Below are 12,811 nucleotides of genomic sequence, written 5' to 3'. Positions count from 1 at the left end.
ATGCCAGCCTTAGCAGCCGGGGCTCCAGAGCTGGCTCTGGAAGGGCAGGGGCAGAGTGAGAGGCCGCCTGCTTGGCCCACACCTGGGAGCGCCCTGAGGGGGCTGAGTGGGAGGCCGCTTTCCTTCTCCACTTCAGCACGGGTCCCCGCCAGCTGCCCAAGGGCTGGCCCCCGCCCCGGAGACCGACCTCTTCCCTGGGGAGGGAAGGAAGGAAGTCTTTCCAGGATGTTCCCGCCTACCTCCCCAGGGCCCCCACGGCCTCCTGCTCTGCCCCCAGAATCAGAATCCAGTAGCCTTCGGCGGGCTCCCACCCCTGCCTAGGCAGAACCCCCAGGGAGCCAAGGACCCAGCTGGCCACCCTGGGACTCCCCATCCCCAGGTCAGCCCACCCTAGAGACCACAGCCCCTCCCCTCAGGGCAGAGCGGCAGGTCTGGGGTCTTCCTCCTGGCTCAGGGCCCAGGGGTGGATATGCCTTCCCGCACACTCTGTGTGAGTGTGAGAGCCGGGCCGGAGGGACCCAAGAACCCCGGCTCGGGGCCCAGGGGGTGGACTTGCCCTCCCCGCGTACGCCCTTCACTCTCGAAGGGCCGCCCTCCTCTGTCCCGCCCCAATCCCAGCCCGGCCAGCCTCCCCGCGGCCGGGGCTGGGCAGAACCCCACCCGCGGCCGCCCCAGGCACCCTCCAGGTGAGGGGGCAGGGCCGGCCGGAGGGGCCTCGGCTCGGACCCCGTCCGGGTGGGCGTGGCTCGGAGCGGACTCACCCGCACGCTGGTGGCAGTGCTGGGCGCCGCGCTCGGAGGGGTCGGAGGGACCGGCAGTCCCAGCGCCGGTGGGAACCCGAGTGTGGCTGCGAAGCCGCCCGGCGCTCCTTCCCGACTTCCGCGCGCGACTCTCCCCTCCCTCCTCAGGCCCCTGTGCCGCCCGGCGCCGTCGGGGAGGAGCTAGTGGCCCGCGGGCCAGAAGGCACACCCTCCCCCCAGTCCCCCGGACCTGGGGCACCTTCCTGGGGACGCCGCCGTCGCGCCCGCCCCCGCCCCGAGGCCCGAGGCCTCACCTGCAGAGGGGAGTGTCCCCTCCACTACGGGGTTAGACTGGCATCCGGTAGGCGGAGGGGAGCCCTCCCCGATGATGACCGCAGCTCCCTGCTCGCCTTCACTCTCCCTGACCCCAGGACGCACCTTCCCCAGGCCCTTCCAGAGCACCCAACCTCTGACCCTTTCAAGTCTAGTGTTGATTCCCTTAGAGGAGAAACGGGCCCAGAGGACTGAAGATGAGACAAACCCCAGCAAGAAACAATCAGCTCCCTGAGCCCCTGCTCTGTGGACGCCAGCTGGGGGAGGGGAGCCCTTGGGGTCCTGAGGACAGGTGGCTGGCTGGGCTGGGTGGGGAATGAAGGACTGAGAGGGCAGTTCTACGACATCCTGTGGTCCAGCGGGCAGCAGCTGGAGGAGGCTCTGGGCCACCTGAGAGAGACTGTCCTGCAGGATAGGGAGGTGGGGTATCCAGGCTGTGACAGCTGCTGGGAAGCTGAGGACACAGGGCAGGAGCCAGGAGGGAAGACAGGTGGAGACACTGAGCAGTATGGGGGCAGCTGGAGGAGAGCAGGGGGCACCCATAGTGTCACAGGGGGCACCCACGATGTCACGATACAGCATTGTGCAGCCCAGGCAAACCTGCAGTGGAGACCCATGGTTGACATGTTTGCTCTAGGTTCCCGCAGGGATAACATGGCCCCACCCACATTTCTGTTTGCGGGACCCCATGGCAGGCTGTGACAGCAGCGGGGACTGAACTACGAAGTGGCAAAGACAAGAGAGTGAACTGGCAGCACAGAACCTGTGCAACTCTGATGGAGCAAATCTGCACAAATGCATTGAGGTTGGTGTGATGGAAACCCCAAACAGTAGCAGCTTAAACAAGCCTGTTTACTTCTCTCTCCCATAAATGACATCTGGAGGCGGTCCTACCAGACGCCTGGTTATTAACTTGTTGCTCTGTCACCGAAAGCGCGTGGACCCATCACATAGTTCAAAGTGGCTGCTCAAGCTCCAGGCGTCACATCCACATTCCAGACAGCAGGAAGAGCAAAGGATGAAGGAGGGGTATTCCATCCTGCATGTGGTTAGTCACCTGGCCAGTCACCTGGCCACACCTTACTGCAAGGAAGCACGGGAAGTATGATCATTTTTCCTAAGGGAGAAGGTAGATGGACCCTGGGGGCACCCAGCAGCCTCTGCCACAGGTGAGAGGGCCTCAAACGCTGTGTTAGAGCTCAGGAAACAGAGTCAGCAAGAGATTCTGAGCATGAGTAATCCAAACTCAAGATCCCTATGACCAGCCGTCTCCTGGACTCTCCATCTCCCCCAGTCTCCAGCTCAACCTGCTCAGGACAGTCTGCATTTGCACTTTCATTCTGTGAAAAGAGTCCACTAGTTCCCCCCCAAGTGTCTACACAGCTGCTCCCTTTTTCAATGTCTTTATTTGGCATTCCCACTTTTAATGCCACAGAAACACTGCTTCTTCTCTTTCCCACCTTCCAAGGGTCTGAGGGAACCTAAATTATATCCAGCAGCCTCGCTGCCCAAGAGCCTCTTGCACCTTGGCCCCTTGGGCGAAGGCAGCGCAGCATCTCCAGCCTGGGGGCGGAGCGGCGCGGGAAGAGGAGCCCTGGCCTCGCCCCACAGTGGAAGCTCCCCTACTCTCAGTGAAGGATGGAAAGGGCAGGTCTCATCTAGTCCTATCTGGAGAGGAAATGGGTGCGGCCCTTTCGGAAAGCAGTCCAGCAATAAGAATCTAAAGCCTTAAAAATTGTTTATACTTTGGTCCATTAATTAACTTTTTCTAAACTATCCTAAGAAAAACTCCAAAATATTGAAAATATGTATTACTATGTCCTTTGAGGCAAAAATTATAAACCACCTGGATTATCAATAATAGGGAAATGTCTGAGCAAACACGGTATATTCATATGCTGATTAAGCAGTCATTAAAAATGATGCTTTCAAAGAGTTTATGACAGCATAGGAAAATGCTTATGTTACACTGTTAAGTGAAAAAAACATAGATTGTAAACATATATACATTTCTTTATCTCAACTAAGTTAAAATGCATTAAAATACCAGGAGAGTAGTTTTGTTTTTTTTTTTTTTTTCTTTCTTAGCGGCACGCGGGCCTCTCACTGTTGTGGCCTCTCCCGTTGCGGAGCACAGGCTCCGGACGCGCAGGCTCAGCGGCCATGGCTTACGGGCCCAGCTGCTCCGCGGCATGTGGGATCTTCCCGGACCGGGGCACGAACCCGTGTCCCCTGCATCGGCAGGCAGACTCAACCACTGCGCCACCAGGGAAGCCGCAGGAGAGTAGTTTTTATATTTGATATTCATATTTGCGTGCGGATGGTGGAATTGTGCTTTTCTTCCTACAGTTTGCTTTCTTTGACACACATCACTTTTATAAACTTTGTATTATTAAATGCACTTTGTTGTCATATTAAAGTCTATTATTAGGAACTTTGTTCAATCTCAGCCTCACTCTCTGCCTTGGTTTCGAGTACATCTTGTGAAGAAGCCGCACCCCTTCAGGCAGTGTGGCCTGGCCACCCCGGCTGTCCGCAGGCTGACCCTGCCCTGTTTTGGGCGGAGAACTCCAGTCGAGGTGCACATGGGCCTCCAGCTCCTCCCCTGTGAATCCTGCTGCCAAAGTGCAGCAGGACGCAGGCCCCCCATTCCCGCTGTCTCTAGGGCGCCTCCCCCAGGAAGAGGTCAGAATGACAAGTCTACCAAGAGTGCCCCAGGCTCATCCTCACCGGGGGAATCTGTCCTCCCAACCCCAGTGGCCTGGATGTGGCCGAAGACCCTCTGGGGTCTTTCTGAGGCTGCTCCTCGGAGGCAGCACAGGCAGGGCGGCTGAGGTTGGGGTCTCCCGAGTCCTCTCCAGGCTGGTCCCAGGCACCCCACCCCCCTCTGGCTTCTTTGGCTGATGGAGCCTCTCTTGGGCCATAGACCTCGCTGGCCTCAGGCCCCTGCAGGAGAGACCCCTCCCCCAGGTTGGGCCTCTGCTCCTCCGGTCTGCAGGAAGCTGGCCCGTGCCTGTCACACCAGGATGGCATTGGGGTGGGGACCCAGGCCCCTGATGTCCTCACCCCAAGAACACTTCTGTCTCCCTGCTGCTCCCCACCAATGCCTCTGGGCCTTAAATTTCAGCAGCTCCTGTTTTCTTTCTTTTTTTTTTTAAATAGTGAATGCCATTTATTTGTTTATTTATTCATTTATTTTTATTTGGTTGCACCAGGTCTTAGTTGCGGCAGGCATGCTCCTTAGTTGAGGCTCACGGGCTCCTTAGTTGCGGCATGCATGTGGGATCTAGTTCCCTGACCAGGGATCCAACCCGGGCCCCCTGCATTGGGAGCGTGGAGTCTTAACCACTGCGCCACCAGGAAAGTCCCCTGCTTTCTTTCTCAGGGAGCAGAGAGCTGTTCTTGGCTGAGTTTACAGCCCTGTTGTCCCAGATCCTTCCATCAACCCTGATAAAACTCCCAGGCGGCAGGTGTGCGAGTGGCGGGCAGAGTTCTATGGAACCCTTCACCTTTGCAGGTTTTCCACTCCAGTGGAAAAGGATAGCCATGGTTCTTTTACAAATTCGCAACTTTTTCTCTGCCTTCCTTGCAAGAATGTTTTGGAAAGCATTTCTGCCAATATTTTCACCATTTACCACCATAAATGTGTCCTGCAGGCCTAAGGAAACCTTGGGATCTGAGACCAGGCCACTCCCATGTAACCTTTGACCTGGTTCTTTGAGGTGTGGCCTCAGGACACCAGCAATCCCTGAGCAAGGCCAGAATTGGCCACTGTCAAAGCCCCTGAATTGCTCCAGTGTGCTGAGGCTTCCCACAGTCACCGCCCTGGCTGAGGAAGGTCACGGCCTCTGCACCCTCCCCACATGGGGTCCCAGGGGCAGCCCCACAGGTTCTCAGAACCGCAGCGGGCCATGTCCTCAAAGCTGTTCTGCTAACTCCTCACACCTGTGTCAACTTTAAAACGAAATAACCAGTTATTTCACTAGCAAAATGAGTTTATTTGGGAATGGCAGAGGAACTGCTGTTCAGGAAACACAGACTATGGCCAACCACAGGCAAGACTGGAGAACAAAGGAGAGGAGCTGTTACTTTATTGGGAGGGGCTGCTTTGAACCAGAAGTCCATGGAGAAAAGCTCAGGGTGGTGATGGGTTCTCGTGTGCTGAGTGGTGGTAGCTTCTCTCTGGCTGGCTATTGCTGGGCAAGGAGAAAAACTTCCTTCCTCTGCTGGGTAGTAAAGCAAGCTTCTTCCTGCCCAGGAATGTAAAGTAAGGTACGTGTGTGTGAGAGCTCCCCCTTCAGGGTTTCCCGACTCCATTTTAAATGAGGTTTCCTTTTGTTAATTTTCACACCTGCCACCCGGCCACCTGGGCCACAAAGTGTGGTGGGCCTTGCAGATGCCCTGCCCCTCCCCCTCTGGCCTGTCTCCAAGTCTCGCAGTGGGAGGGGTGAGGGGGCTTCAAGGTGTCCAGGGTGAAGCGTCATGGGACTAGGCGGAGGTGAGACCCAGACGTCAGGTCCCAGGAGCAAAGCTGCAGGTGCAGGGGTCTCTGCAGAGTGCAGGGCTTCAGGGGAGAGGCTCCAGGGGAAGAACAGGCTGGGCCAGTGGGTTACCAACCTTTCTGTGCCTCAGTTTCTCGTCTTTAAGCCAGAGATAAAAATAGAACCTGGGGGTGTAAAGATCACAACAGGTACCATTTGTGAAGCTGTTGGGAACTGTCTGCATTTAGAGTGAACAGTTCAGTAGTTTTTAGTATACTTATAGATACATGCAACCATCACCACAGTCAATTTTAGAATATTTTCATGTCCCTGAAAAGGAGCCCAGTACCCTTGAGCAGTCACTCCACATTCCCTTCCCAGCCTGTAGTGACCACTATTCTGTGTCCATGATTTGCCTATTCTGGCCTATTGACATCTCATATAAGTGGAGCATACAGTATATAGTCTTTTTTTTAAAAATTTATGTATTTGTTTGTTTATTTTTGGTTGCGTTGGGTCTTCATTGCTGCGTGCAGGCTTTCTCTGGTTGTGGCGAGCGGGGGGCTACTTACTCTTCATTGCAGTGCGCGGGCTTCTCATTGCGGTGGCTTCTCTTGTTGCAGAGCACGGGCTGTAGAGCACAGGCTCAGTAGTTGTGGCACACGGGCTTTGTTGCTCCATGGCATGTGGGATCTTCCCGGAGCAGGGCTCGAACCTGTGTCTCCTGCATTGGCAGGCAGATTCTTAGCCCCTGCACCACCAGGGAAGCCCAGTATATAGTCTTTTGTGACTGACTTCTTTCACTTAGCACAAAGTTTTCAAGCATAATGTACAACGCATGTTGTAGCATGTGTCAAAACTTCACTCCTTTTTACAGTTGAATAATTTTCCATTGCATGGATATACCACAGTTTTTTGCTTGCATTCCTCAGTTGGTGGACATTAAGTTGCTTCCCCTTTGGTTATCATGAATTACGCTGCTATGAACATTGTGGAACTAATGAAAGAAACCAGCTAAAGCTGGAGTGGGGACAGGCCTGTAGGGGAAGCTCTCATGCCCTCAATGCATCGTCAATGACCCCCAAACAGTAAGAGATGTCCCCCTACAACTCTGACAGGAAGGCATCTCTATTAACTACCTAGCAGAAAGAAGAAAACTTCTCTCTGCTTCACTCTGATTGCAGCCAATCAGAGACTGCAGTGGCCCAACCTATGGGAAGCCTCCTTACTTTGGACCCCCAGCTCCTCCAGTGGACTCTGTCAAAGCCCCTTCCAATCCCCCTTTTCCCTATAAAAGCAAGTTCCCTCTCCTTGTTCTCTGTATTTGCCTGTGGTCCACCATGGTTCACGTATCTCAAATTGCAATTTCTCTGCTATTCCTGAATAAACTCACTTTTGCTAGTAAAATAACTAGGTATTTATATTATTGAAGTGGACACATGTGGTGTCAGTAGTGGGGTCTGGAGGCAAACCCCAAGGGATGAAATTGACTGAGGCATTGCACCAAGCCCTTTGTGCTTATTGCTTCTGTGAGTCGCCACCAGCTTTTGGTTTGGTGAGTCTCCTCTCGGATTCTGAGCTCTCCTCTTTTTGCGTTTTGAGCTCTCCAACTTTATTCAGGACAGAGGCTTTGTCCTTTCAGGGGTGTGGTTTCATCCTTGGTGAGTACTCAGCTGTTTTCTGGGGTGCACGGTAGCAAGGTTCTCTTTTGGGGACTGAGCTAATTGGGATCTAAGAGTTTTGTTTTATTCCCTTTGGAATCTGGGTTAGGACTCTACCAATTTTCTTGGGTTTTCAGGAGGACTTAGGGAAATGGGATCCTGGCCATCTAAATGCTCTGAGGGCAGCTCTCCTTTGGGGACTCCAGCTGGTTTCATGTTTAAAATCTAGGGACCGCCCTACATGACTATTTTTTAACTAAGTGGGCCAAAGTAATCCAGAATTACAATGGCCATTATGGGAAACTTTTGATCTCCCCAAACTCGTTTTTCTTAAGATTAAATTGGAGGACTGCAGTTCTAAAATTAAACAAAACGAATGGTATATTTATTTTCATTGGTAATGCAAACAGAAATAGAACCCCCCCACTACACCTCCGAAAGGAAGGCATCTCTACGGACCACCCAGCCGGAGGAAGGAAACTTCTCTCCTCCCACGGCAGCCCAGCCAATCAGAGACTGCAGTGGCCCAGTCCATGGGAAGCCTCCTTACTTTGGACCCCCAGCTCCTCCAATGGGCTCTGGACATCACAGCCCCTCCCAGCTCCCTTTTTTCCCTATAATAGCACGTTCCCCCTGCTTGTTCTCTGGATTTGCCAGTGGTCCACCAGGGGTCAGAGATATTGAGCTGCAATTCCTCTGCTATTCCTGAATAAGCCTGCCTTTGCTGGTGAAATAACTGGCTATTTTATTATTAAAGGTGACAATATCCATGTACAGTTCTGCATGGACATATGTTTTCATTTCTTGAGTATATACGAATTGCTGGGTCACATGGTAACTCTCTGTTTCACCCTTTGAGCAGCTGCCGGACTTTTTTTATTTTATTTTATTTATTTTTTATTTTTGGCTGCGTTGGGTCTTCGTTGCTGCGCGCAGGCTTTCTCTAGTAGCGGCAAGTGGTGGCTACTCTTCATTGCGGTGAGCAGGATTCTCCTTGTGGTGGCTTCTCGTTGCGGAGCACAAGCTCTAGGCGTGCGGGCTTCAGTAGTTGTAGCTCGCGGACTTTAGAGCGCAGCCTCAGTAGTTGTGGCACATGGGCTTAGTTGCTCTGCGGCATGTGGGATCTTCCCAGACCAGGGCTTGAACCCGTGTCCCCTGCATTGGCAGGCGGATTCTTAACCACTGTGCCACCAGGCAAGTCCTGCCGGACTTTTTCAAGTGGGTCAGAGCTAAATGTTTTTGCATGGGGCTCTGTCTACATTAATAATTTGAGTCAACCAAGATCAGCATGTCTACTACTTTCTTAAGAACTACTCTCCGGCCATGAAGAGGACTCTACAGGCTGGAGTCTGGAGCTCCGAATGGAGACTGGGGAGAACAAGCCTGGGCCCAGGGTGTTGAGAAAGGGGGAGTGCTGGTGGCGCGCCGGCGGGGCAGGCCGCCTGGGGAGGAGGGTCTGGGCGGAGCTCGGGGAAGACCGCGGGCGAGGAGGGTCTGGGGCAGCCCGGGCGCCCCAGCAGTATAGGGAGACCTCGCTCTTCCCGCAACTTTGCCGCGCTGGTTACCTAGCAACCAGGCGGCATCCCTCCCAGCAAGCACTGCCTCTAACGCACGACATTGGGGACTACGAATCCCAGCATGCCTCGCGCCCAGGCGCTCGGACTACAGGTCCCACAATGCACCGCCCGCCCTTTTCTTGCCGCCCCCCGCCTCTGCTCTCTGGAGACCCTGCGGAGCGAGCGCCGCGACCCTTTCCCGGCGCTCTTCGCGCGGTCTCGCGGTGACTCTGGTGCGTGGGGTCAAGGCGCGGGGCAGAGCTGCTGGGGTCGGGGCGTCATGCGGAGGGGTGAGCGCAAGGGTGCCGAGGGGCCGCGGCCGGGGTCCCCTGTGCCCGTGGGCAAGGCCTCGCTGGAGGAGCCGCTGGACGGCGCGGCCGCGGGCCGAGCGAGCGGGCCGGCCGCTGGCCGCCGCAGCACCGAGTCAGAGGTCTACGACGACGGCACCAACACCTTCTTCTGGTGAGGGACGGTGGTTCGCTTCAGTGCCGGCTGGGGTCGCGAGGGGCGTAGCCACGTCGTGCGGGTTGGGGGTGCCCGCAGGACCCCGGGACCGGCCCCTTGCTGCTGCAGTCCCGACCCGGCCTCCCCGGTGGTCCAGCCCCTCATCTCTGCCCCCTGCCCCCTATCCTGGGAGGACTTGGCTCCGAAGTCACCTCAGAAAGGCTTTTCCTGCCCTCCCTGTCTGCAGTCCCCCTCTGCCCTCCGTCGTGATCCCTTTCGCTGACGGTGCTGATGCCGTGGGAAATGATCGTCTCCTTCCCCGGCACGTGGCGGTAATATGGACACCTTACTCCGCGCCAGGAGCTGAGCGAACGAGTGTAGAGGAAGGCTCTTCCTCTCTTTAGTGGCTCCTCGCCAGGCCAGCCCTTTGACCCCTGTGCATTTCGGTCCCGGCCAAGCCTCGGGATCAGGCTGCCCTCTAGTCTACCTTCGCGGGGGTCAGGGAGGGAGGGGCCGCCAGGAGCAGAGTTGGAAGGGTTCATGATGTTGCTTTAGGCCGAGTTGGGCACTTCTGCGTTTGAGGGTCCAGGAAAGCAGTCTTGGACCAACAGGTCCCAGGTGTGGCTCGTGCACCTGGTGGCTCAGTGACCTTGGGCTACCCTTCGCCAGTCTGAGCTTCTCTTTCCTTGCTTCTTAGAGGCACAAACCCCATACGCTAGAAAGTATGCTTCTTGAGAGGAGGGCTGTGGCCGTTCCATGCTGTTCAGTTCACGGCCACCTAAAGTTGTATCCCGTGGTAGGCCCTGGGGACATTTGTGGCTTTGGTGCCAAGAGAGCTCATGGGAGAGACAGACGTGTAGGCAGCAAGGATGCCATGTGGAAGCAGCTCCTCAGAGAGGGAGCCCGGAACCGCAGAGAAAATGCGATCAGGAAAGGAGGAGAGCCTGATGGAGCCACTGGACAGTCGGCGAGGTGCCACACAGCTGGAAACCTCAGGGGAGGTGCACGTGGGGCCACTGGTGTCTTGCTTGTATCTGACTCGGGAGAGACAGGGAAGCGGATGTGGTGGGGGAGGCATCCCTGCATCTAGCGAGGTCGGGATCTTCCCTGTGGGTGTGGGCAGCTGCTGGGGGTGGCCACCCAGCCCTGCTCTGGGAAGATACTGTGCTCCAGTGGCCTGGAGCCAGGGGGAGGGGGAGAGGGGTGGGGTGCCCTCCTCGGCGGGGGTGTGGCCCCAGAGCTAGAGACATTCTGTGAGTGGACCAGGCGTCTCCTGCTCTGGGGACAGGGCCCCTTCAGACTTCAGGACAGAGGGCACCGTCCTCCGACAGCCCGGCTGGTGACCACAGGAGGGAGACTGAGGTTCTGGAGTGGTGGCCAGGCTTGCTTTCCTTTCCCATTCATTCAGTGCATATTTTGGGGGTGCCAGTTGCTGTTCTAGGGGATACAACAGAGAACTAAACAAGAAACTTAGGTTCTGGCACAAGACCGGAGCCTCAGAAGGCTCAGCATGTTGGCCAAGGGGGTGCTGAGCGGTGCTCACAGAAGCCAGAGGGTAACGAGGGCACGTGCGGGTTTCTTTAGAAGCACAGAGCAGCGGCCCGCGGGTCCCTGCCTACGGGGACACAGAAAGGCCTGCCGTAGCTGCGCTCACTTGTGGGGAGGCCTGATGGAGCCAGGAGGGCGTGCCGCGGGGCTGCCAGTTCCGGGTACCGGCCTCCTGGGCGGGTGTCTGCAGCCTTTGCACTGCAGGTGTGTGGGCTGCTGGCGTGTGTGGTTGTTGCTGCGTCCCGGGCCTCTGCCCTCACCTGTGCAGGGGAAGAAGCTTCACGTTTCCTCAAGGCAGGTAACCAGATGCTCACCTGGCGAGAATGACTTATTTTTACTTGTAGGGCCCAGCCACTTACCTTTTTCTGAGTCTCTCATCATTGACTTGCTGTGCTGGGATTTTAAGAACTCTTTATTTTGAGTTTTAGGGAGTTTTATTAATGGATGTTACCAAAAAATTAACCTAAAGACTAAAAAGTATGTATTTGTGGAAACGACTGTATGTTCCAAAATTATTTGAAAGAACTCTTGCATGTTCAAAACCTTGTTTTTACAGTTTTCGTTTCCAAAAGGAGCTTGGGCTTCTTGGGGGCCATGTATGAGGATTGTGAGCTTCTTTGGCATTATTTGTCAGCCACAGAGTATGGAATTAGGATTCAGCTGTGGAGCCCAAGGCTGGGCTGCCCCAAACTGGACCTCGGGGAAGGGGCAAGAGGACCGCTGGGGTCTGCGGTGGCACAGACACCACCTCTTCTGCCAGTCGTGGTTGTCTTTATCGGGGAACACCTGGTGGAAACGTTCAGGACAGCAGACACAGTGCAAAGATGCGGCAGCTCAATTTGTCTGAAAATTGTCTGGACGCTCTCGGAGACCCAGTGCCCCGACGGGTGCCTCTGGACGTAGCCACCTATAGGTGGAAGATAGGTGAATCGCCGTTGGGTCACCACGCTTCGAGTCAGGGGCAAGATGGATGGCTGTGACATTTTGGAAATGCTCACTGCATGCTCACATCTTACAGCATTGAGCGTTTGGTGAGCGCGGGCTCTGCTGTCAGCAACACGTCTCACAGTAGCTGTGAGGACCTGCGGGGTAGATCTTAGACGCCCCACGTACCTCAGTCAGTGTGTGTTGGGGTTTGCCAGCTTCGCCCACATCAGGGCAGCATGACTTGCCAGCTGGTGCCTTTTTGGTCCTGCTGGTCAGCAGGCCAGGAGGGTCGGTGGCCCCAGGTGCCTCTCGCAGGCCTGGGACAGGCCTTCTGGTCTTGACGTTACCTGGCCAAGCCGCCGCTGTGCACTCAGTCTTGCAGCCACATCTTTGTACCTTCTCTGATTGGTTTGGCAGGCTGCCTCCCTGCCCGCTCGGCCTATGAGTATGGTCACCTCTAGACAGGGGCTGACAACTGGGTATTTTCCGCTCGCCGTGGCAGGGAGCCTGCTGTCTTCATGCCCTCACCCTGGCCCAGTGGCTGGAGTCACAGGATTTACGACCCATCTCTCCCTGTGCCTGGATCCCCACGTCATCTGTTAGTCACTCAACCAAACGGTGCATTTGTCTTCCTGGGCACCGGGAACTAGGAGCAAGAGGTCGTTGCCCAGCTCTGGCACCCGAGAGGGACATGGAATCTTCCCTGCTGTCCTGCGCCACCGACCTGTTGTTTTTATCACATCTCTGTGGCCACAGTGAACATGCAGAGCTTTTCCAGCCCAGCATCGTCGCTTTGCCACATCAGGTCCATCTCAATCCGTCTGGCCTCTCCCCTTGGGCTCTGGTGGTCCCCGTCACACAGTGTTCGTGAGGACAGTACCTGCTCTGCCCAGCCTTCCCATCTCAGCGGCTCCGTCTTGCTTCCTGGCCACCTAGTTTCCTTCTAGTCTCACTTCCCTTCTGCCTGGAGACCTTCCTGGAGTGAGTGATTCTTTTAGAGCAGGTCTGCCGGCACCGGATTCTCTACTTCTTCCTCCATCCGTGAATGTTTAGTTCACCTTCGTTTCTCAAGGGTGTTTTTGCTGTACGTGGGATCCTGGTTTAACATTTCTTTTCTTTCG

At 55.6% G+C, this 12,811-nt stretch overlaps 1 protein-coding gene across 3 annotated transcripts in view; it reads left to right on the top strand.

Moving 5' to 3' along the window:
* Positions 1-9,010: 9,010 nt before the first annotated feature.
* PTDSS2 (phosphatidylserine synthase 2) overlaps positions 9,011-12,811 on the top strand; it is a 28,128-nt gene continuing 24,327 nt past the window's right edge. For 2 of the 3 annotated variants that reach the window (XM_033861583.2, XM_033861581.2), the window contains exon 1: positions 9,011-9,233. In XM_033861583.2, the coding sequence (XP_033717474.1) occupies positions 9,052-9,233 (182 nt within the window). In that variant the 5' untranslated portion in view covers positions 9,011-9,051. Of the gene's footprint in view, positions 9,234-10,924; positions 11,062-12,811 lie in introns of those variants that run through there. The other variant, XM_033861582.2, reaches the window with a different exon arrangement.

Source organism: Tursiops truncatus, chromosome 8 (genome assembly GCF_011762595.2).
Source record: "Tursiops truncatus isolate mTurTru1 chromosome 8, mTurTru1.mat.Y, whole genome shotgun sequence".
Lineage (NCBI taxonomy): Eukaryota > Metazoa > Chordata > Mammalia > Artiodactyla > Delphinidae > Tursiops > Tursiops truncatus.
This window is presented reverse-complemented; position numbering and strand designations above follow the sequence as displayed.